Source organism: Saccoglossus kowalevskii, chromosome 20, assembly GCF_978046115.1.
Source record: "Saccoglossus kowalevskii chromosome 20, keSacKowa6.1, whole genome shotgun sequence".
NCBI lineage: Eukaryota > Metazoa > Hemichordata > Enteropneusta > Harrimaniidae > Saccoglossus > Saccoglossus kowalevskii.
In genome coordinates, this window is record NC_140660.1 from 14815784 (window position 1) to 14838779 (window position 22996).

Consider the following 22996-nt stretch of genomic DNA (forward strand, 5'->3'; position numbering starts at 1 on the left):
AATAAATAAATAAATAAATAAATAAATAAATAAATAAATAAATAGTTTAGAACGCCAATGCACTCACAACACCCCTCGCCTATAGGTCGGTGTTGTGCCGCCCCGTTACGTCGGTGTTGTGCCGCCCGTTACGTCGGTGTTGTGCCGCCCATTTACGCCGGTGTTGTCATGTTCAAATAATCCGACAATGAAACTCTCCTCCCTGGCGTTATTTATAATTTCAAAACAAATTCTGTTATCGAGTGGCAAAGCTGCACTACTGATACTGTTCATCACATTGGATTCAGATTGAAAGTGACCGTAAATGCAAAGTAGACGGAAATGCCCGCTTGTGTTTACTTTATGGGGAAGCTTCTTTCATGGGGAATTTGTCGTCGCGTCTCTATCACGTCTGCTTGAGGTACAGGATCGGAAAAGTCACTTAAACTTTACAGTCAAGTAGACACACACAACGAAGTACGTATCAATAGCTAGTCTTTAGCCACATCGAGAACGCCTCAAGGCAAACCGCCTCGTTCAAGACTCTGCCTAGAACTGACTTGTCCGGAACTCTGCCCAGGACTGACCAAGACTCTCTCGCCTCGTGGAGCTCTCTCTGTGACCAAGGACTTAGACCGTTTATTACGTATCAAAACTTAACCAATTACAAAGAAGTTTAAAGACTCTAGGGTGTAACTTTCACACATTGAACTTACACATAGCCAATCACACTAAGTACTGGACACGTCATATCTACTGATTAATCGTCCGCTATATTAATAAACTACGCATACCAAACGTCAGAAATAGTAGTCCGGATGGCGACGGTTATATCGTAATTAGTTCCAAATCACTGAGTCAAGTTCCGTCCAGGACCTCGCATGAGCCTAAATGATGACAGATATAACACAGCCATTCACTAGTAACCAGCTAACCAAGTCGGTCAACAGATACGCAAAAACTAATTCATGACACTTCCGTAGAAAATTAATACCATTACGTTTTCTTCGATACCTGGCGAAAACAATATTCTAACTTTCTATAATAATCTACGCTGTTGGGAGAAATTATTGTTTTTTATGAACACTAAAGATTTTGATATTATCATATGATTACTAGTTTTCACTTCCCATGCTTCAAAACTGCGTAAAAATATTGGAACAGTAAATTCGAGTCCAGTGACTGAAAAACAGGAAAAACCTGAAAATAGGGTTATTCTAACCCAGGGAAGTACAATAACTCACCGACACACAGTAGGAATATTGAATTCAACTTCACAAGGGAATGAATATTGTCATTCAAAAAACTGCGGTCCGGTTTTTCTTTTCAAGTTGACTGCTATGAGGTCCGTCTCCGACTTGGCTTCATCTGTACATCCAGGCCCTAGCTATTTACTTCCTTTAAAATCCAGCCAGGACTGTTAGACAGTTAGACACAAAAACAGTGAGTCGGTCGGCTAGCCTTAGCCATCACACATTAGTTAAACCCCGAGTTAACAATGATCTGGCATCAAAGGTGCATCAGTGAGGTATATTTTTTTCAACTACCGTAAGTATTGTATACTACATGCAGTACCTCTTCCGTGCGATGAATGCGACTTTTATCCTGCCGTAGGCGGCGTCCTGTATAGATGTCCACGGCATGCTCGTTAGCAGCTCGGGTTTCGATTTAGAAAGTGGGATATCTGATTCAGTTGGATAAGTGACTAAGAAATCGGTGATTTCCCGTTCATTGCAAGATATCGCGTAACACGTGAAAGACGGGTATCGAACGTTTTCCGCAAAAAGCGAATAATTTAATATTGGGCTTTAATTTCTATTTTTTATAGTTCAATTTTGGAATGTCCAACTTCAGGTTTCAGAGAGAGATATTTCGTTGAGATATAATTACTTCATTAAAAATATATGTCATCGAATGTATATAGCACATTTCAGGCGCGTGAATACTTTAAAAAATCTTTCGCGTTTGTCGACTCCCATGCGATGTTTTGTCGCCACAACGAGGCTCATTCTCTTTCCCAGAGATCCTTGCGACCAGAAAACCGAAAGTATGTTTCTAGAAATAGAACTCTCACTGGTAGATTGTACGACGCACACTCCAAACACTGGCAGCGTCATCACTTCGTTTCTCTCAACTGTACTGAGGACTATTTTATCCATTTCCATATATTATGCTCAATTATGAAAAGGACTTTTTTTGTCTCATTTGCATATACCAACTAAACTACAGACAGGACTATTTTATCTAATTTGCATATATCAGACTCAACTGCAAACAGGACTATTTTATCTAATTTGCATATATCGGACTCAACTGTAAACAGGACTATTTTATCTAATTTGCATATATCGGAATCAACAGTAGACAGGACTATTCTATCTTATTTGCATATATCGGACTCAACTGTAAACAGGACTATAGTATTTTATCTAATTTGCATATATCAGACTCAACTGTAAACAGAACTATTTTATCTTATTTGCATATATCAGACTCAACTGTGAACAGGACTATTTTATCTAATTTGCATATATCAGACTCAACTGTAAACAGGACTATTTTATCTTATTTGCATATATCGGACTCAACTGTAAACTGGACTATTTTATCTTATTTGCATATATCGGACTATTTGACTATTTTATCTTATTTGCATATATTGGACTCAACTGTAAACAGGACTATTTTATCTTATTTGCATATATCGGACTATTTGATCTTATTTGCATATATCAGACTCAACTGTGAACAGGACTATTTTATCTAATTTGCATATATCAGACTCAACTGTAAACAGGACTATTTTATCTTATTTGCATATATCGGACTCAACAGTAAACTGGACTATTTTATCTTATTTGCATATATCGGACTATTTTATCTTATTTGCATATATTGGACTCAACTGTAAACAGGACTATTTTATCTTATTTGCATATATCGGACTCAACTGTAAACTGGACTATTTGATCTTATTTGCATATATCAGACTCAACTGTAAACAGGAATATTTTATCTTATTGGCATATATCGGACTCAACTGTAAACAGGACTATTTTATCTTATTTGCATATATCGGACTATTTGACTATTTTATCTTATTTGCATATATCGGACTCAACTGTAAACTGGACTATTTTATCTTATTTGCATATATCGGACTATTTGACTATTTTATCTTATTTGCATATATCGGACACAATTGTAAACAGGACTATTTTATCTAATTTGCATATATCGGACTCAACTGTAAACAGGACTATTTTATCTAATTTGCATATATCAAACTCAACTGTAAATAAGACTATTTTATCTAATTTGCATATATCAAACTCAACTGTAAATAGGACTATTTTATCTAATTTGCATATATCGGACTCAACTGTAAATAGGACTATTTTATCTAATTTGCATATATCAGACTCTGGAAACAATGTTTGTTTATTTTGTAATTCAAAGTTAAAGTCAGTATCATAACTATGTTATATTACAGATATAATAATAAATACATGTATATTTTCTGTTAATGTGTGAGAATTTAAAAAAAAGTACAAAAATATCTAAAAAAAAATAGTAATAAATTACTAAATTCAAGTACAAATTAAGTACTATTTTTTTAAAAACATTTAAACGCCATTGTAAACTTTTGGCAATGTTTACAAAATGATTTTGTAGTCTGCTCCTCCCCATATGAAGTGTTAATAAAAAAAAATGACAAAATGTTTGATCAAAAACTAAAAGCAATATCCCTGGAACAGTTAATTTGACCCCAAAATGATGAAATTTTATTGAAAATTTGACAAAATATGAAAATATTTGCACTGGATTTTAGGTGGGATAAACATTTTGTGTATAAATTACACATACTTGTTTTACAATACATTTTAATGTAGCACAAGATTACATAGTAGTATAAAATACCATTTCAGAATTATAATTTTTTTCTATAAATTTATATTTTTAGCATAATTTTATTTTGTTAATAAATATTATTAACCATTAATATAAAATGATGTCAAAGCCATATTATTTGCTGGTAATATAATTCATTTTTTAAAAACTACTTTTATTTAGAAAAATTATACTGTATTCGTCTGACTCTGCACTCGTGCTTAACTACGCACCCAGCCCTGTAAAAAACACAATTTTGTGAGCCGAATACCCTGGGACACCGAGTCGGACGAGCACAGTAGTAATACAGAAGATGGAACAGGTTTCCCAAAACTTTTGATAGAAATGAAGGAAATTACGCAAACTTAAATAAATAAATAAATAAAACAAATGAATGAAGTGACAGAACTGGTATTAAAGTAATTGGTGGAATGGATAACACATGTTTGACAGCAATTTTCTGAAATTTTGTTAAAATATCCCTTGTGCCCTCTAAGTTGCGCCCTCTAAGTTGATATGCAATTAGCTGTGCTGATTCACTGTTGGCACAAACAAAAAACAGTACGTTAACAGAGAGATCTTGAAAAAAAACATCTTAATATAGTGATGGAATTTGGTAAAATGAAATTTACATAATACACACGATGCGAAAAAACGAAATAAAGCAGGTGCAACAAAGTCACTTATACAGTCACATAGATTTTTTTTTTCTTGAAGACAACCCTCCCAAGCAGTCAACAAGCCGACTCGATTTTGAGGGATACCATTTTGGCTACAGACCTTACAGTCAAACCTGTGTTAGTGACTACACATATATATATACCACCTGTCTATAGTGACCACTTTTAGGCAGTCTCAAGGTATGAGCAACCTGTGTATAAAGACCACCTGCCTATAGTGACCACTTTTAGGCAGTCTCAATGTATGAGCAACCTATGTATAAAGACAACCTGCCTATAGTGACCACTTTTAGGCAGTCTCAATGTATGAGCAACCTGTGTATAAAGACAACCTGCCGAAAGTGACCATTTTTAGGCAGTCTCAATGTATGAGCAACCTGTGTATAAAGACAACCTGCCGAAAGTGACCATTTTTAGGCAGTCTCAATGTATGAGCAACCTGTGTATAAAGACAACCTGCCTATAGTGACCACTTTTAGGCAGTCTCAATGTATGAGTAACCTGTGTATAAAGACAACCTGCCTATAGTGACCACTTTTAGGCAGTCTCAATGTATGAGCAACTTGTGTATAAAGACCACCTGTCTATAGTGACCACTTTTAGGCAGTCTCAATGTATGAGCAACCTGTGTATAAAGACCACCTGTCTATAGTGACCACTTTTAGGCAGTCTCAATGTATGAGTAACCTGTGTATAAAGACAACCTGCCTATAGTGACCACTTTTAGGCAGTCTCAATGTATGAGCAACTTGTGTATAAAGACCACCTGTCTATAGTGACCACTTTTAGGCAGTCTCAAGGTATGATCAACCTGTGTATAAAGACCACCTGTCTATAGTGACCACTTTTAGGCAGTCTCAATGTATGAGCAACCTATGTATAAAGACCACCTGCCGAAAGTGACCACTTTTAGGCAGTCTCAAGGTATGATCAACCTGTGTATAAAGACCACCTGTCTATAGTGACCACTTTTAGGCAGTCTCAAGGTATGAGCAGCCTGTGTATAAAGACCACCTGCCTATAGTGACCACTTTTAGGCAGTCTCAATGTATGAGCAACCTGTGTATAAAGACCACCTGCCTACAGTGACCACTTTAGACAGTCTCAAGGTATGATCAACCTGTGTATAAAGACCACCTGCCTACAGTGACCACTTTAGACAGTCTCAAGGTATGATCAACCTGGGTAAAAAGACCAACTGCCTATAATGACCACTTTAGACAGTCTCAAGGTATGATCAACCTGTGTATAAAGACAACCTGTCTATAGTGACCACTTTTAGGCAGTCTCAATGTATGATCTACCTGTGTATAAAGACAACCTGCCGAAAGTGACCATTTTTAGGCAGTCTCAATGTATGATCTACCTGTGTATAAAGACCACCTGCCTATAATGACCACTTTAGACAGTCTCAATGTATGAGCAACCTGTGTATAAAGACAACCTGTCTATAGTGACCACTTTTAGGCAGTCTCAATGTATGATCTACCTGTGTATAAAGACCACCTGCATATAGTGACCACTTTTAGGCAGTCTCAATGTATGATCTACCTGTGTATAAAGACCATCTGCCTATAATGACCACTTTAGACAGTCTCAAGGTATGATCAACCTGTGTAAAAAGACCACCTGCCTACAGTGACCACTTTAGACAGTCTCAAGGTATGATCAACCTGTGTATAAAGACCACCTGCCTACAGTGACCACTTTAGACAGTCTCAAGGTATGATCAACCTGGGTAAAAAGACCACCTGCCTATATGACCACTTTAGACAGTTTCAAGTCAAGGTATGATCAACCTGTGTATAAAGACCACCTGCCTATAGTGACCACTTTTAGGCAGTCTCAATGTATGAGCAACCTATGTATAAAGACCACCTGCCGAAAGTGACCACTTTTAGGCAGTCTCAAGGTATGATCAACCTGTGTATAAAGACCACCTGTCTATAGTGACCACTTTTAGGCAGTCTCAAGGTATGAGCAGCCTGTGTATAAAGACCACCTGCCTATAGTGACCACTTTTAGGCAGTCTCAATGTATGAGCAACCTGTGTATAAAGACCACCTGCCTACAGTGACCACTTTAGACAGTCTCAAGGTATGATCAACCTGGGTAAAAAGACCACCTGCCTATAGTGACCACTTTAGACAGTCGTAAAGTATAAGCAACCTGTTTTCTGAAATAATAATTTCTGTTTATGAAACAACTTTCAAAATCCTCAGATAAAATATATTATAGTTAAATCAACTCAAAAGATTTTTTCTTATAACATTACATCTTACAGTCTTCTGGAAAAACATTATATTAAATGTATGAGTTGATGATCAATGAAAACAATTATCCACCCTCCATATAAAGACCACCTTTCTATAAAGACCATTTTAATGAAATCTGTTGGGTGGTCATTATACACAGGTGTGACTATATAGGGAAAATATTAGAATGTAAACCAAAATTGCACATCTATCTAAGGTGGCTAAATTCATTTTTTCCATTACAAGTTTCATTACTTATTATTTGCACAGAGTTTTGCACAGTAAAATATTATTGATTTTAAAAATGTTTTTTTTTTCCAGTTAGCTGCACATCCATTGTTTTATGACATGATTGGTATATAAGGACTATTTTTACTCATTTGTACGACCACCTTTGATTGGCAAGTCAGCAAAGTATAAGGGTCAGGTAGCCAATCAGAGAATATCTTGTATTCTACCTGGCATCACTAAGTACCAAGGTGATAATAGCCAAGGAAGTTTGAATACAAGATTGCTTCTCATTGGCTGCCCAACCCTAACACCTTGGTTATCAAACCAACCAGGAAACACCTTGTTTACAGAATGATTCCAGTTTGAATACAAGATTGCTTCTCATTGGCTGCCAAACCCTAAACCAACCAGGAAACATCTTGTTTACAGAAAGATTCCAGTTTGAATACAAGATTGCTTCTCATTGGCTGCCTAACCCTAACACCTTGGTTATCAAACCAACCAGGAAACACCTTGTTTACAGAATGATTCCAGTTTGAATACAAGATTGCTTCTCATTGGCTGCCTAACCCTAACACCTTGGTTATCAAAACAACCAGGAAACACCTTGTTTACAGAATGATTCCAGTTTGAATACAAGATTGCTTCTCATTGGCTGCCTAACCCTGACACCTTGGTTATCAAACCAACCAGGAAACACCTTGTTTACAGAATGATTCCAGTTTGAATACAAGATTGCTTCTCATTGGCTGCCTAACCCTAACACCTTGGTTATCAAACCAACCAGGAAACACCTTGTTTACAAAATGATTCCAGGTTGAATACAAGATTGCTTCTCATTGGCTGCCTAACCCTAACACCTTGGTTATCAAACCAACCAGGAAACACCTTGTTTACAGAATGATTCCAGTTTGAATACAAGATTGCTTCTCATTGGCTGCCTAACCCTAACACCTTGGTTATCAAAACAACCAGGAAACACCTTGTTTACAGAATGATTCCAGTTTGAATACAACATTGCTTCTCATTGGCTGCCTAATCCTAATCCTAACACTAAACCCTAAACCAACCAGGAAACGTCCTTCTATAGAAAATATATGTGTTTATTGGTTTTATCTTTGGACGTTGATTTCCCTCTGTTTGTATTGGCTGTTTTTCTCACAACAGGTCTGGGTGTTGGTTCCATTGAATCCTCTTCATCTGAATTCTCATACCTACATTAAACGTAACAAAAAAACATGTTAGAACTTACTGCAAGTCAATCTCTCGTACTGTAAAATATTTTATTTTTAACTAGAATTAATTTTCGCTGAAAAGACTTTTTGGGTGTTTTGTGTGGAATTTATTTTCACTAATTTCTGACGAGATGAATGTCAAATATAGGAAAAAAAGTACGGTATATTTGCTAGATTTTATTTTGACTGAATCATCTATTCAGCAAAAACAGCGAAAAATAAGTTCCAAGCAGAATAAAGTAGTTCCACACGTGATTGATATTGACATCTGACGCTATATAGATTACATGTATATGATTATGTTAACTCGGAAATGGAACCAGTTTGAATGAATGAAATAAAATAATTAGTATAATTATACATCATTAATTAATCAATCAGGTAATATATTAGTGAATGAATTAAATAAACTATTTAGTATTACTATACATCTGTCACTGCAATGCCGTTAAGTTACAGCCTGCTGTAATTTTGTGGTATTGCAATGTGTACTTTCATCGATTACATGCATAAATAACCTCTAATAATAATAAAAAAAAACATTTCAGTCCCAAGGGTTTGACCAGACCCCTACACAAAGAAGTGTTGGATTTGGCATTCCCTTGATGTACCCTTGGGAGAAAAAAATGTATAATAATAAGTGCATATCAGTTGATACTATCACTGTACTGCCTTCATGCATACTTTGCGGTATCCTTGTAATAACCTCATTTTATTTGTGAGCATCTCAGATAATTGTCTTGGAATCAAACACTAACAGAGCACATCATTAATTAACTATTATGAATGAATGAAAAACATATTTTTTTTAATATTGTTGTTCAATACTCCATACTGTAAACTATATCGGACTAAGATTTATCATAAACTAAAAACATTTTTACTTGTGGGCAAAACGACAGTATTCGTTATTCGAAAACTCAAATCTACATATACACATATGTGATGACTGTAATTGTACGTAACAAAAACAACCAGAGCACATGTTTTTTAGAGAACTTTATTGTTTCATCAAAAGTATACGACACACACAGCATTATTCATAGTCCAATAGAATCGGCAATATGCAGTATTAGAAAAAAACAATATGAATGAATGAATTATTTGATAATATGAATGAATGAATTATTTGAATATATGAATGAATAAATTATTTGATATGAATGAATGAATTATTTGATTATATGAATGAATGAATTATTTGATAATAGGAATGAATGAATTATTTGATTATATGAATGAATGAATTATTTGATATGATTGAATGAATTATTTGATATGATTGAATGAATTATTTGATAATAAGAATGAATGAATTATTTGATAATAGGAATGAATGAATTATTTGATTATATTGATGAATGAATTATTTGACATGATTGAATGAATTATTTGATTAAATGAATGAATAAATTATTTGATATGATTGAATGAATTATTTGATAATAGGAATGAATGAATTATTTGATTATATGAATAAATGAATTATTTGATAATACGAATGAATGAATTATTTGATTATATGAATGAATGAATGAATTGATAATATGAATGAATGAATTATTTGATTATATGAATGAATGAATTATTTGATAATAGGAATGAATGAATTATTTGATTATATGAATGAATGAATTATTTGATATGATTGAATGAATTATTTGATAATAGGAATGAATGAATTATTTGATAATAGGAATGAATGAATTATTTGATTATATGAATGAATAAATTATTTGACATGATTGAATGAATTATTTGATAATAGGAATGAATGAATTATTTGATTATATGAATGAATGAATTATTTGACATGATTGAATGAATTATTTGATAATAGGAATGAATGAATTATTTGATAATAGGAATGAATGAATTATTTGATAATAGGTATGAACAAATTATTTGGTTATATGAATGAATGAATTATTTGATTATATGATTGAATGAATTATTTGATAATACGAATGAATGAATGAATTATTTGATAATACGAATGAATGAATTATTTGATAATACAAATGAATGAATTATTTGATATGAATGAATGAATTATTTGATTATATGAATGAATGAATTGATTATATGAATGAATGAATTATTTGATAATATGAATGAATGAATTATTTGATAATATGAATGAATGAATTATTTGATAATATGAATGAATGAATTGATAATATGAATGAATGAATTGATAATATGAATGAATGAATTGACAATATGAATAAATGAATTATTTGATAATACGAATGAATGAATTATTTGATTATATGAATGAATGAATGAATTGATAATATGAATGAATGAATTATTTGATTATATGAATGAATGAATTATTTGATAATAGGAATGAATGAATTATTTGATTATATGAATGAATGAATTATTTGATTATATGAATGAATGAATTATTTGATAATAGGAATGAATGAATTATTTGATAATACGAATGAATGAATTATTTGATAATAGGAATGAATGAATGAATTGATAATATGAATGAATGAATGAATTGATAATATGAATGAATGAATGAATTGATCATATGAATGAATGAATTATTTGATTACATGAATGAATTATTTGATAATATGAATGAATGCATTATTTGATAATATGAATGAATGATTTGATTATATGAATGAATGAATTATTTGATTATATTGATGAATGAATTATTTGATAATATGAATGAATGAATTATTTGATTATATGAATGAATGAATCAAGGAATGAATGAATCTCTCACCAAGCTTTTCCAGTGTCCTCTTCATCCAAACCAGACAATGTAAAACTGTTGAATTCATCGGATGGTACATCAGACTGAAAATACATAAAAAAAACACAGTTTAGGTTTTGCTTAGTAATTATAAACAACGTCATATCACTTGAAAAACACAATTTAAAATCTGTATTAGAAGTCAAATGGAAGTAACATCCATTCTTTTCAAACAATTGAGAACCAAAGAATCACTATTTCTCATATGTGTAGATGCTCTAATAAAAGCTGCACTCAGTATGTTGCATTGTACCAATTTAATAGAAACCGTGGCTTCCAATACAAATTTTACAGTACTCAAACATTATCCAAATCCTTAGTCAATAAAATAATTTCAAATCACACTGTAATTTTGTTGACATTTTTGTTTAAATAAAATTAGGTAAATAAAATCAATGTGAACATGTAGAATAACAATATAACTCCTTGTTTCTCTGCAAAGTTGATGAACTTAAAACCTAGTAAAATTGCCCAAAACATCAAAATAGTGAAATTAAATGTCAGTAAAAAAAAATGGTTTTACGGTACTATGAGTTCGGCATAAGAAGTGATATATTTGAGGTAGGTTGCCATGGTATTTCTTGGTTTATTGTTAATTCTCTGAGTGCCAAAGTCAATATTTATCAACATAGTTTTAAAAGCACATAATATTTTCACAATTTTTCGAAAATTTTGATTAAGATTGTAGTTAATAGCAAATTCTGTTCATTTGAATTAAAAATATTAAACAAGCAGCCTCTAAGCTGAGATAGCTCCACTGTCAGCAAACTGACAATATTAGAAAATGAACAAATCTGAGAGAGGTCTGCCTGAGGTACATTGTACTTATATGTATAGTACCAAAGCAATCAGACTTGTTGCTGTCAATAAAAAGTCGAAAATATTGTTTTTTAGCAAAAATTACAAAAATATTCATCAAAATGAGAGAATTGAATATATGGTCACGAAATGAACATATCTGAGAGAGATTTACCTGACCCATAGTACTTACATATGTAATATCAAAGCAATTGGACTTGCGGTTTTTAACAAGAAGTTGAAAATATCGCTTTTTACCAAAACTGACAATTGACAACTGAGAATTGAAGATATCATCATGAAATGAACAAATCTGAGAGAGGTCTGCCCAAGGTACACCAAGTATCAAAGCAACAAGAGTTTGTAGTTTTCAAGGACGACAGACAATCACTCATACATGTATGATAAGATCCGCTCGACAAAATCGACAGCGGAGCTAAAAAATATAGAAAATACATAAAAAACAGACAAAAATGTTGTACCAAAATTTTGCCGGTATGATGTTCAAAACGTTAAATGGATTTTCACCATTAGGTGAGACAAAATGATCTGTGTTGTAATAATATCCAGATTGTCAAAATCTGGAATCTCAAACAGTGAATTGTATAGCCAGCTATCACTTACCAGATTAAATGGTAAACGCTCCACACCATTAGATGTTACATTGCTTGCATCTATCTCCACTCCTGAACGTCTCTGTCTGGTTTCATTGTCATCCAATGTACCTAAATCCTGACTGCCACGTGAAGTTTCCGTCATCAGAGGATCCTCGGCAGACTGAGATAATAATTTACCACCGCGTTTCTTTGTATTCAGCTGTTCTGAGTTTTTATTGACTGACCTGTCATCAATTTCCTGGCTCAGATCCATACAATGATCTGGTATGCGTGGATGCGCAGCATGTGCAGCATGCTGCACATCTACTGCCGCACTACTCTGATGTTTACTCTCCATGTTTTTTTTCACAGTGCTTGTTTTATCTTTCTTAGTAACCTTCATCGTCCTTCCACTTTTATCTTTTTTCTTATCACCTGTTACACCGATTCCCAACACCCGTTCAGCTTTTCTCGGTACTTTCATTGGATGCTGATCTGTTTCAGCATCACAATCAACAGCATTATGCGCATCTCTGTTCGGTGGCGGCGTTTCATAAATCGGTTCCAGTATCTCCTTAATCATGCTTTCATCGCTGCTGTTACGCGCACCAGCACCCTTAAAGCCAGCAAACTTGATTCTGCGATCTTTGTTATTCCGTCTGGTGAGTTTCACATGGCCTTTCCCGTCCTTTTCCACCGCATCTTCATCCACCAACTGTTCATTATGCTGTGGGGCCAGATTTTCCGGAAGGTGTACTGCATCTTTGCCGATTCGAACGCTTATTTCACCACTAACAGCATCTCGTTTGTTTGATGGTTGTACTTTCCTCATGCATTCATCCATTCGGCGAATGACATCCAGCTGTTGGGCCGGAATGTGTTTTGCAAATATCCTCTTTAAATTTTCCGTGCTACTTCCGATTTTTTCTATGATTGGCTCCGGTCGCCTCGGTTTATTACTTGTGAGTATCCATTGAGGTATACTCTCTGGAATAGGTCTTCCATTGCTGCCAACACCCTCATACAGCCCTTCAGAATGGTTACTTCCAGAAGACCCTCTCTGTCTAGACTTTTTGCTTCCCGAATCCAGTGATTCCACTGAACTTGTACTCGACCCTGATCTGAGTACCGGTGATGCGCTGTTTTGTGCATTGTGCTCGCTCCCTGCCGAATAACAATGACCTGTTTCCGAGATCATACTTTCGTTCTTTCTAATTTCACTCAACTCCTGCAATTTCTTCTGCATCATTTTACCACTGATGTCGGTTTCACTGTGTCGATCCGAATGATTTCCTGGGAACATCCCATCGATATTATACTCCTCGAACACTGAATCGCTGTCAACTGGCGTCAAGATGGGTAGATTGGAATCGCTATCTGGATCGACTTCCTGCGACAAATTTCCATGCACTTGACATTTTCTTGATTCAAAGACTTCGATACAAGGTATATCAAATTCAATATCTTTGTGAGAAGCGATCGTAGGGGAATTCCCAGATGAATATCTAGAGTGAATGTTGACGAGGGGATGACTCGGTAGATCACCAGTACTGGAATGCATAGCTTTCTTTTTCCCTAATCTCAAATCCGTAACATTCAATATTCCTGAATCGTTATTCCGCGGACTTTTTCCCGGTTCTGTAAAATACCGCACTGCATTGTGACCATCAGAATGTCGTTTATTAATCCAAACTGCTGGTTGTGATGAAAACAATGCATTATGGGTAGCAAATCTTGGTAATGTTCCAGGTGGACTATTCTGACTACTGATAGATGTACGTGGTGATACAGCCGGAGATACTGACGTCGGTGAGCTCAATGACGATCGACTACTTAACGAGTCATATGACGCTGCCAGCACTTCCCTCTCGTGGACTGTCTTGGCATTACGATACATCATTATGCGATGGCTGACTTCGCGAAGTCGCCCCCTGAAACAGAGTACAAGGCTCAGTCATCTGAATGCAATTTTAAAATTTTAATGAATAGCTTATGTAAAGAAGCGGAATAATCAAACTAGCGAACAATTTTCGACTATTGTTCCTACACATATTTATAAATTTATTACCCTGGCATGAATTTCAGGAAACGGTATAAAATGATGAACATTTATATACAAAATCATTTCTACTAATAACAATAGCAGTACAACCAGTGTTATTTCAATAATTCAACAACAAAAAACTAAGTGAACAGCTCCTTATGGCAAACTACCTCAGTGAACAGCCCCCTTCTATGGCAAACTACCTCAGTGAACAGCCCCCTTTTATGGCAAACTACCTCAGTGAACAGCCCCCTCTATGGCAAACTACCTCAGTGAACAGCCCCCTTCTATGGCAAACTACCTCAGTGAACAGCCCCCTCTATGGCAGTGAGCAGCCCCCTTCTATGGTAAAACTCAGTTAACAGCCCCTTTATGGCAGTGGAAAGCCCTCTCTATGACAATGAACAGCACCCTCTATAGCAGTGAACAGCACCCTCTATGGCAGTGAACAGCCCCCTCTATGGCAGTGGACATCACCCTCTATGGCAGTGAACAGCACCCTCTATGGCAAACCAACATGGATGTACTACACATCTCACCTCATGACATCCAAAGGTTCCAGTGGAAAGTTCTCATCAACTTTTGATGTATGTTGTGAATATTCATTTCCAGCCAACTCTAATTTCTTTTTTGTCACCTCATAGGCTTTCTTGGCTTTTTCTTCTTTCTCCTTCAGTTTGTTCTCTTGTTCCGTAAGCTCCTCGCATCGTCGCCTCAATGCTTCTGCTTGATCCTTGGATGCAGCAATTTCAGCTCTGGCAACAAAATTGACAGGTAACTGTTAATGTCATAGGCCCTGTTGGAATTATTGGAAATGATATTCACGGCTGAAATAAAGTAATTTGGCCAAAAAATAAGATGTTTGAATTGTTATGGACATGCAAATCACAGGTCATGTGACCAGGTAATTGCTTATGAATGAATTTGTATTAAATGTATGGTCAGTAACAAATATATTATTACATCACTTCTAAATTTGCATTTTAATATCAAATTTTTGGATTAAAATTCAGGTCTTCAGTATCATAAGCATGTACCAGCTTATTTGTTATGGAGAGAAATTTACAATAGACCATTTTCTGTTCACTGCACGATCACATGTGAAATTGAATGTAAAAACAGGACAAACAAAGGTCATAGCATCGTAGTGGCGACAAACATCGTGTGGGATTCGACAAACGCGAAAGTATTTTTGGGGATATTTCCATGCTTAATAATGTGCTGTACATATTTGATGATTGTCAATTTTGATGAAGTAAGTGTATTCATACAGAATATTTCCCTGTCTAAAATCTGCCTTTCGATGTGAGCTACGAACATTTGACATGCGCCTTTCACGCAGATCTCCCATTCAATGAGAACAGAGCCTACATATAAAACACTAACCCCAATGTCTCCTCCAAGGATGATGAACTACTGGATCGCGATCGATGTGACGTCTTCTTTTGATACAAGTCATCTAATTGCTTTATTAATTTACCAGTTAAATCAATATATTCACCTTTCAACTGTAATCAACAACAAAGTAAACAACAAGATTAGTTTTAAAAAAAATCTGTTAATTTTTCTCTTCAATGCTCTATAGCAGTAAATAAGTTGACCCAACTTGAATTTGGGGTTTCAATTATGACTTTATTTTATACAAAATCAGTCATCATGGAGTACAGTTATTCAGCCATCATTTTTTTCATATATTTTTTAGCAGGTGTAAGAAACAGAGGGCGTTGTGCACAATATTGTACAATATACATTGTTGTATTGCCTTGACAACCAGATGGTCATTATTCCAACATTATCCGTTTACTTGATTTGGCAATAGAAGATATTGCCACTGTGGGCGCAATCCAACATTTGAAATTCAGGTCGAGGGCACAAATCGTGCTATGATTCTTCACTGGTTCCCGGTGTTCCTTGCGAAAAGCAAGTAGAACACAGGTAACTAGTAATTGCCATATTGTTCAGTTGGGCCAGGATTTTGGCCCTGGATTCACGGGACTGAGAGCCATTATTACTGCTGAAGCTTTTCCAATGTGCTATTATTACTGCCCAGGCATTTCCAATGTGCCATTATTTCTGCCGAAGCTTTTCCAATGTGCCATTATTACTGCCCAGGCATTTCCAATGTGCCATTATTACTGCCCAGGCATTTCCAATGTGCCATTATTACTGCCCAGGCATTTCCAATGTGCCATTATTACTGCCCAGGAATTTCCAATGTGCCCTTATTACTGCCCAGGCATTTCCAATGTGCCATTATTACTGCTGAGGCTTTTCCAATGTGCCATTATTACTGCCGAGGCTTTTCCAATGTGCCATTATTACTGCCGAGGCTTTTCCAATGTGCCATTATTACTGCCGAGGCTTTTCCAATGTGCCATTATTACTGCCCAGGCATTTCCAATGTGCCATTATTACTGCCCAGGCATTTCCAATGTGCCATTATTACAGCCCAGGCATTTCCAATGTGCCATTATTACTGCCCAGGCATTTCCAATGTGCCATTATTACTGCCCAGGCATTTCCAATGTGCCATTATTACTGCTCAGGCATTTCCAATGTGCCATTTTTACTGCCCAGGCATTTCCAATGTGCCATTATTACTGCCCAGGCATTTCCAATGTGCCATTATTACTGCCCAGACATTTCCAATGTGCCATTATTACTGCCCAGGCATTTCCAATGTGCCATTATTTCTGCCGAAGCTTTTCCAATGTGCCATTATTACTGCCCAGGCATTTCCAATGTGCCATTATTACTGCCCAGGCATTTCCAATGTGCCATTATTACTGCCCAGGCATTTCCAATGTGCCATTATTACTGCCCAGGCATTTCCAATGTGCCATTATTACTGCCCAGGCATTTCCAATGTGCCATTATTACTGCCAAGGCTTTTCCAATGTGCCATTATTACTGCCGAGGCTTTTCCAATGTGCCATTATTACTGCCGAGGCTTTTCCAATGTGCCATTATTACTGCCCAGGCATTTCCAATGTGCCATTATTACTGCCCAGGCATTTCCAATGTGCCATTATTACTGCCCAGGCATTTCCAATGTGCCATTATTACTGCCCAGGCATTTCCAATGTGCCATTATTACAGCCCAGGCATTTCCAATGTGCCATTATTACTGCCCAGGCATTTCCAATGTGCCATTATTACTGCCCAGGCATTTCCAATGTGCCATTATTACTGCTCAGGCATTTCCAATGTGCCATTTTTACTGCCCAGGCATTTCCAATGTGCCATTATTACTGCCCAGGCATTTCCAATGTGCCATTATTACTGCCCAGGCATTTCCAATGTGCCATTATTACTGCCCAGGCATTTCCAATGTGCCATTATTACTGCCCAGGTATTTCCAATGTGCCATTATTACTGCGCAGGCATTTCCAATGTGTCATTATTTCTGCACAGGCATTTCCAATGTGTCATTTTTACTGCCCAGGCATTTCCAATGTGTCATTTTTACTGCCCAGGCATTTCCAATGTGCCATTATTACTGCCCAGGTATTTCCAATGTGCCATTATTATGTGTGCACACGATATTCAAAGATTATAGATGTGGCAGCAGAGAATGTGTGACATCCCATTGTTCATGACAATGCAACATAATCACGGTACAATCAAAGCATAACGTAATATTTAATTTTTAGACTGTGCTGTTCACTGCCATAGGGGGTGCTGTTCACTACTATAGAGGGTGCTGTTCACTGCCATAGAGGGTGCTGTTCATTGCCATAGAGGGTGCTGTTCACTGCCATAGAGGGTGCTGTTAACTGAAGCTTTTCATAGATTGCTTTCAAAATATTGTGCAGAGTATTCTGTCTAAATACATCTCATTTTAGTAACATTGGTAAATAATTATTCATGACAATAATACTAACTTTAAAAATTACTGTGAAAGGGTTCAATGGGTTTTAATTTTGCTTATTTCACTGACTGGAAAATGTGCTGAACTAAAACCAAGTGAATATGTAAAATTTAGCATAGAACACATTATCTAAATGATAAAACCGTGAATATAAAACCCACTGAATATGCCTGAAAAGTATGAGGATGTATGACCCTCAAGAGCCATGCATAAAGTACCAGGATGTATGACCTTCGAAGGCCATGCATAAAGTACCAGGATGTGTAACCTTCGAAGGCCATGCATAAAGTACCAGGATGTATGACCTTCAAGGACCATGGGTAAAGTACCAGGATGTATGACCTTCAAGGACCATGGGTAAAGTACCAGGATGTATGACCTTCAAGGACCATGGGTAAAGTACCAGGATGTATGACCTTCAAGGGTCATACATAAAGTACCAGGATGTGTGACCTTCAAGGACCATGGGTAAAGTACCAGGATGTATGACCTTCAAGGGTCATACATAAAGTACCAGGATGTATGACCTTCAAGGGCCATGCATAAAGTACCAGGATGTGTGACCTTCGAAGGCCATGCATAAAGTACCAGGATGTATGACCTTCGAAGGCCATGCATAAAGTACCAGGATGTATGACCTTCAAGGACCATGGGTAAAGTACCAGGATGTATAACCTTCAAATGTTATGCATATCAAAAGAAGATTAATTTACTTACATCATCCAGCCTGGACCTGAGTACAATGTTTTCTTGTCTGACTCTGTTGAGATAAAAATGATGGTTTATTTGTTTTTACTAATATGTATAATATCAAGACATAATGTATTGCATGTATGTGCAGTAACATGCTCAGTAGTGCAAAATTTGAATTTCTATCCCATAATGCATCACATGTATGTGCAGTAACATGCTCAGTAAAGCAAATTTTTTATTTCTATCCCATAATGCATTGCATGTATGTGCAGTAACATATTCAGTAGTGCAAAATTTGAATTTCTATCCCATAATGCATTGCATGTATGTGCAGTGACATATTCAGTAGTGCAAAATTTGAATTTCTATCCCATAATGCATTGCATGTATGTGCAGTAACGTATTCAGTAGTGTAAAATTCGAATTCCTATCCCATAATGCATTGCATGTATGTGCAGTAACATGCTCAGTAGTGCAAACTTTGAATTCCTATCCCATAATGCATTGCATGTATGTGCAGTAACATATTCAGTAGTGTAAAATTTGAATTTCTATCCCATAATGCATCACATGTATGTGCAGTAACATGCTCAGTAGTGCAAAATTTGAATTTCTATCCCATAATGCATCGCATGTATGTGCAGTAACATGCTCAGTAGTGCAAAATTTGAATTTCTATCCCATAATGCATTGCATGTATGTGCAGTAACATATTCAGTAGTGTAAAATTTGAATTTCTATCCCATAATGCATTGCATGTATGTGTAGTAACATGCTCAGTAGTGCAAAATTTGAATTTTGCTCAAACTCCTTTAAATGCGTTTCACTTGAAAGAAACTAGTCAATTGTCATTGTTAAGTGGCAGTACATAAAATGCTATTTCTGCTTCAGGAAGGGTCAGTATTCTTGCCAAAAGAATCTAATGAAAACATATTAACTTGACGGTAATATTGGTCTAGATAAACGTTTTAGAGATTTTTGTATACTTGTTCTAGTAAGTCATTTAGGTGACATGTATACAAATATATTCCACGCAAGTTTAATTGGGAAAACAATTAAGGTAGCGAGAAGGGAAATTTTAACTTTTTTTCTTGATTTTTCAAAAATTGATAAAACGGTTACTTTAGACCTTGATACATCACCCCAGGTTTACAAAAGATCGAAATTGCGAAATAACGTTGCTCAAATTAGTGTTTTAAAACACTAGCAGAAAAGACTACAACTGCCGTTTCGTGGATATTTGCATAGTGTTTATCTTTGGAAGGAATTAAATGATAACATCTTATCTGTATACTCTGTTGTTGATGATTCTGATATAACGGGTGATAAGCTTCCAGTTGCAAACAATGCGTGTTTATCTAACGTCCATTGTCAGCATTATTGTCAGTCGAGACTTCGTCAGAGAAACATGGTCATACAGTACTCATTTCGCCCAACCTTCCGCTTTTACATTGACTGCTTATCACTTATATTCCGACCACGCGGTCTTGTCCAACCGGAAACCGACCGCATTTTAATCGCGTTTTTTTTTTTGCTCGCTCGCTCATTGAAAACATAGACCGCTCGCCCAAACACTGAAAACTGGCACATGGGTGGTCGAAATGGTGGTTTTGATAGTAAAGTGTGAACATACAACTAGTATTAACTATTATTACATTCTGTACGACACTTCAAATCTAATAGTTGTATTACACTTGTATCGTGAAAGCAACTGAACTGGGACCTCTTGTTACGTGTTTTGGGTGCTTGTTCTAGATGTAATATTTTTTATTTTATTTTAATGAGACAGTTACGTGAAAAAAGCCTAGGTAACTCCTTTTGACAGAGCAGAGAAACGAGGAAATGTTAGTGATTAATTCCAAAAATAACGATATCGAATCCACATCGGTCCACGTCTGGTAAAATTTGACATTCAATTTTTAAAATTAAGTCACGATCATTGAATGAGCTCGGTCTATACCGTATACGTACCGCAAAAGTGTTCCCACAAAAAATAATTTCGACTAAAAACGGCCACATGCCCTGAAAAAAACGAACAGAGCTTGACATGTATGAATAATTTATTGGGCTTAAAAGAAAAACATGTCAAATTTAGTTATAGCCATAACTATTTGGTGGCCAGTCGATGAACAATTCAAAACTCAGGATTCACACGGAAGTCCTTCAGGGCTGAAAATCATCGACGCTACTCTGGTTTACTTTATTTCACAACTTGCAGAGAAAACTGATTCGCGTGAGCTCTAATGTATCTTAGCCTAGTATTTTCTTTTTGAACTAAGGTCAAATTCCATCAGTTTGTCAAAATATATGTTTTTCAGCGAATAATTTTGAAGCCTGTCACGGCACAAAAAACTATGTGAATCGACGACAACGCAAGCGATTGATAAGGATGATTATTAATATTTTCCCCGATGCTCTTCGAATTTTTATTTTTTTTTATTTCAAGGTAAGAAATGGCTAGTTGAAGTTGCATCGTCTTCAATGCGGTTGTTTCACCGCGAACAACTCTAGCTCTGTTTTGGGCATGGTTTAGTTTTGCGATGTAAAATAAAATATATATTAAAATAATAATACTTGATTAATTATTTGGGGTTTCAGCGCACAAATTACGAACATGATCTCCATGAATTACGGTCAATGTTTGTCTTCTCTCGGCTGATTGTCACGGTGTTGATCGACGCCCTTCCTAAACTCAGTATGGAGAAACCAACGACGTTGCGTGCATATAATTATATATAATTAAAACAAAAAGTATTTGAACTTTTGTCAGCTGTTCAACATCTATAAAAACCAGAAAGACAATTATAAGACAATGTGAACTTCAAAAATTATTCTGTTAGTCCGAATTTTAAATGCACGCACGCGAGCGAGCAGGTGGGCGGTGATATTCCGGGGTTTGCGCGGTCGAAAATAAAGTGGAAATAGTCCGGTCGAATTCAACAAGCGGTCGCAAAAGCGAGAGAAAAAGGTGATTGGAAAGCAGAAGCGGGCGGGAGGTTGTGCGAAAGGAGTTTTATTTTCCAAGTCAATATTCTATTTTACTAATAAATTTTTTTTCTAACGCAATGGCGAAGAAAAGAAAGAAAGCGTTGACAGACGAGGCAAAGAAAAATCTGCCACTCAGTGTCGCACTCTGACACAGCAATTTTTTTTCAAACATCGGCCATTTTGTTTCACAATGAAAACCGTTTTATTAGATGTCTTATCAGAGACACTTGAAGGATTAGCTTGTTTGTAAACTGTCAGCGTGTACAGTGGGACAGTAATGTTTGTCAGAGGATTATCCCTCATTGTTCGTTTGCATAACAATGGAAAACCCGAACGTTCCTGGAGTACGGACTCAAATGCCAGCAGTTGTCTTCATTTTTCACGCTCGAGCTTGAAATTATTCATTATCTGACACTCTTTATGAGTTCTATGATATCAGTGGTTAATATGTTTGGCCATTTTTAGTGTATATTTATAATAATGCAGCAAATCTACAGTGTTTTATTAACCAAAACTGTTTTTCGCGTTTTTCTCGAGTTGAAGTTTTGATCGAGAACGACTCATTGGGGCCGCCACCAAATCAAGTGCGTTCGGACTAGGACATTCAAACTCGCAGTTATCGTTCAAAAGATAATGATGGTGCGAAATATGTCTGGGTTTTTAAAGAAAATGCTTTGTCACAGAATAATAATCTGTTAAAGGTGCCAAGTATGAAATAATTTGGGGACAAAAAAACAAACCTGCATAGAAATCAGAATAATAGCTCTTTTGATTATCGGAGACGCATTTCAATGGACTTGATTACGGACAATGCATGACGTAAATTTCACCAGGAAATTCCGCAGTGTGCTCTCGCAATCGCGGACTTAGTCATTTTTACAAGGTTCGCCATTTTTGATGTCACGTGATAATTATGTAAACAATGTCTGTCAAGTTTGTGCGAACTTGCACCT

General features: G+C 35.9%; 1 protein-coding gene across 1 annotated transcript in view; it reads right to left on the reverse strand.

Annotated features, from left to right (window-relative positions):
- Positions 1 to 6112: 6112 nt before the first annotated feature.
- The window catches only part of LOC144343544 (uncharacterized), an 80340-nt gene continuing 63456 nt past the window's right edge, over positions 6113 to 22996 (reverse strand). Inside the window, exons 8-13 of the mRNA XM_085494395.1 lie at positions 19080 to 19122; positions 15878 to 15999; positions 15031 to 15246; positions 12476 to 14378; positions 11024 to 11097; positions 6113 to 8250 (exon numbers count right to left, since the gene is read on the reverse strand). Coding sequence (XP_085350521.1) covers positions 8121 to 8250; positions 11024 to 11097; positions 12476 to 14378; positions 15031 to 15246; positions 15878 to 15999; positions 19080 to 19122 — 2488 coding nt within the window. The 3' untranslated portion in view covers positions 6113 to 8120. The remainder of the gene's footprint in view (positions 8251 to 11023; positions 11098 to 12475; positions 14379 to 15030; positions 15247 to 15877; positions 16000 to 19079; positions 19123 to 22996) is intronic.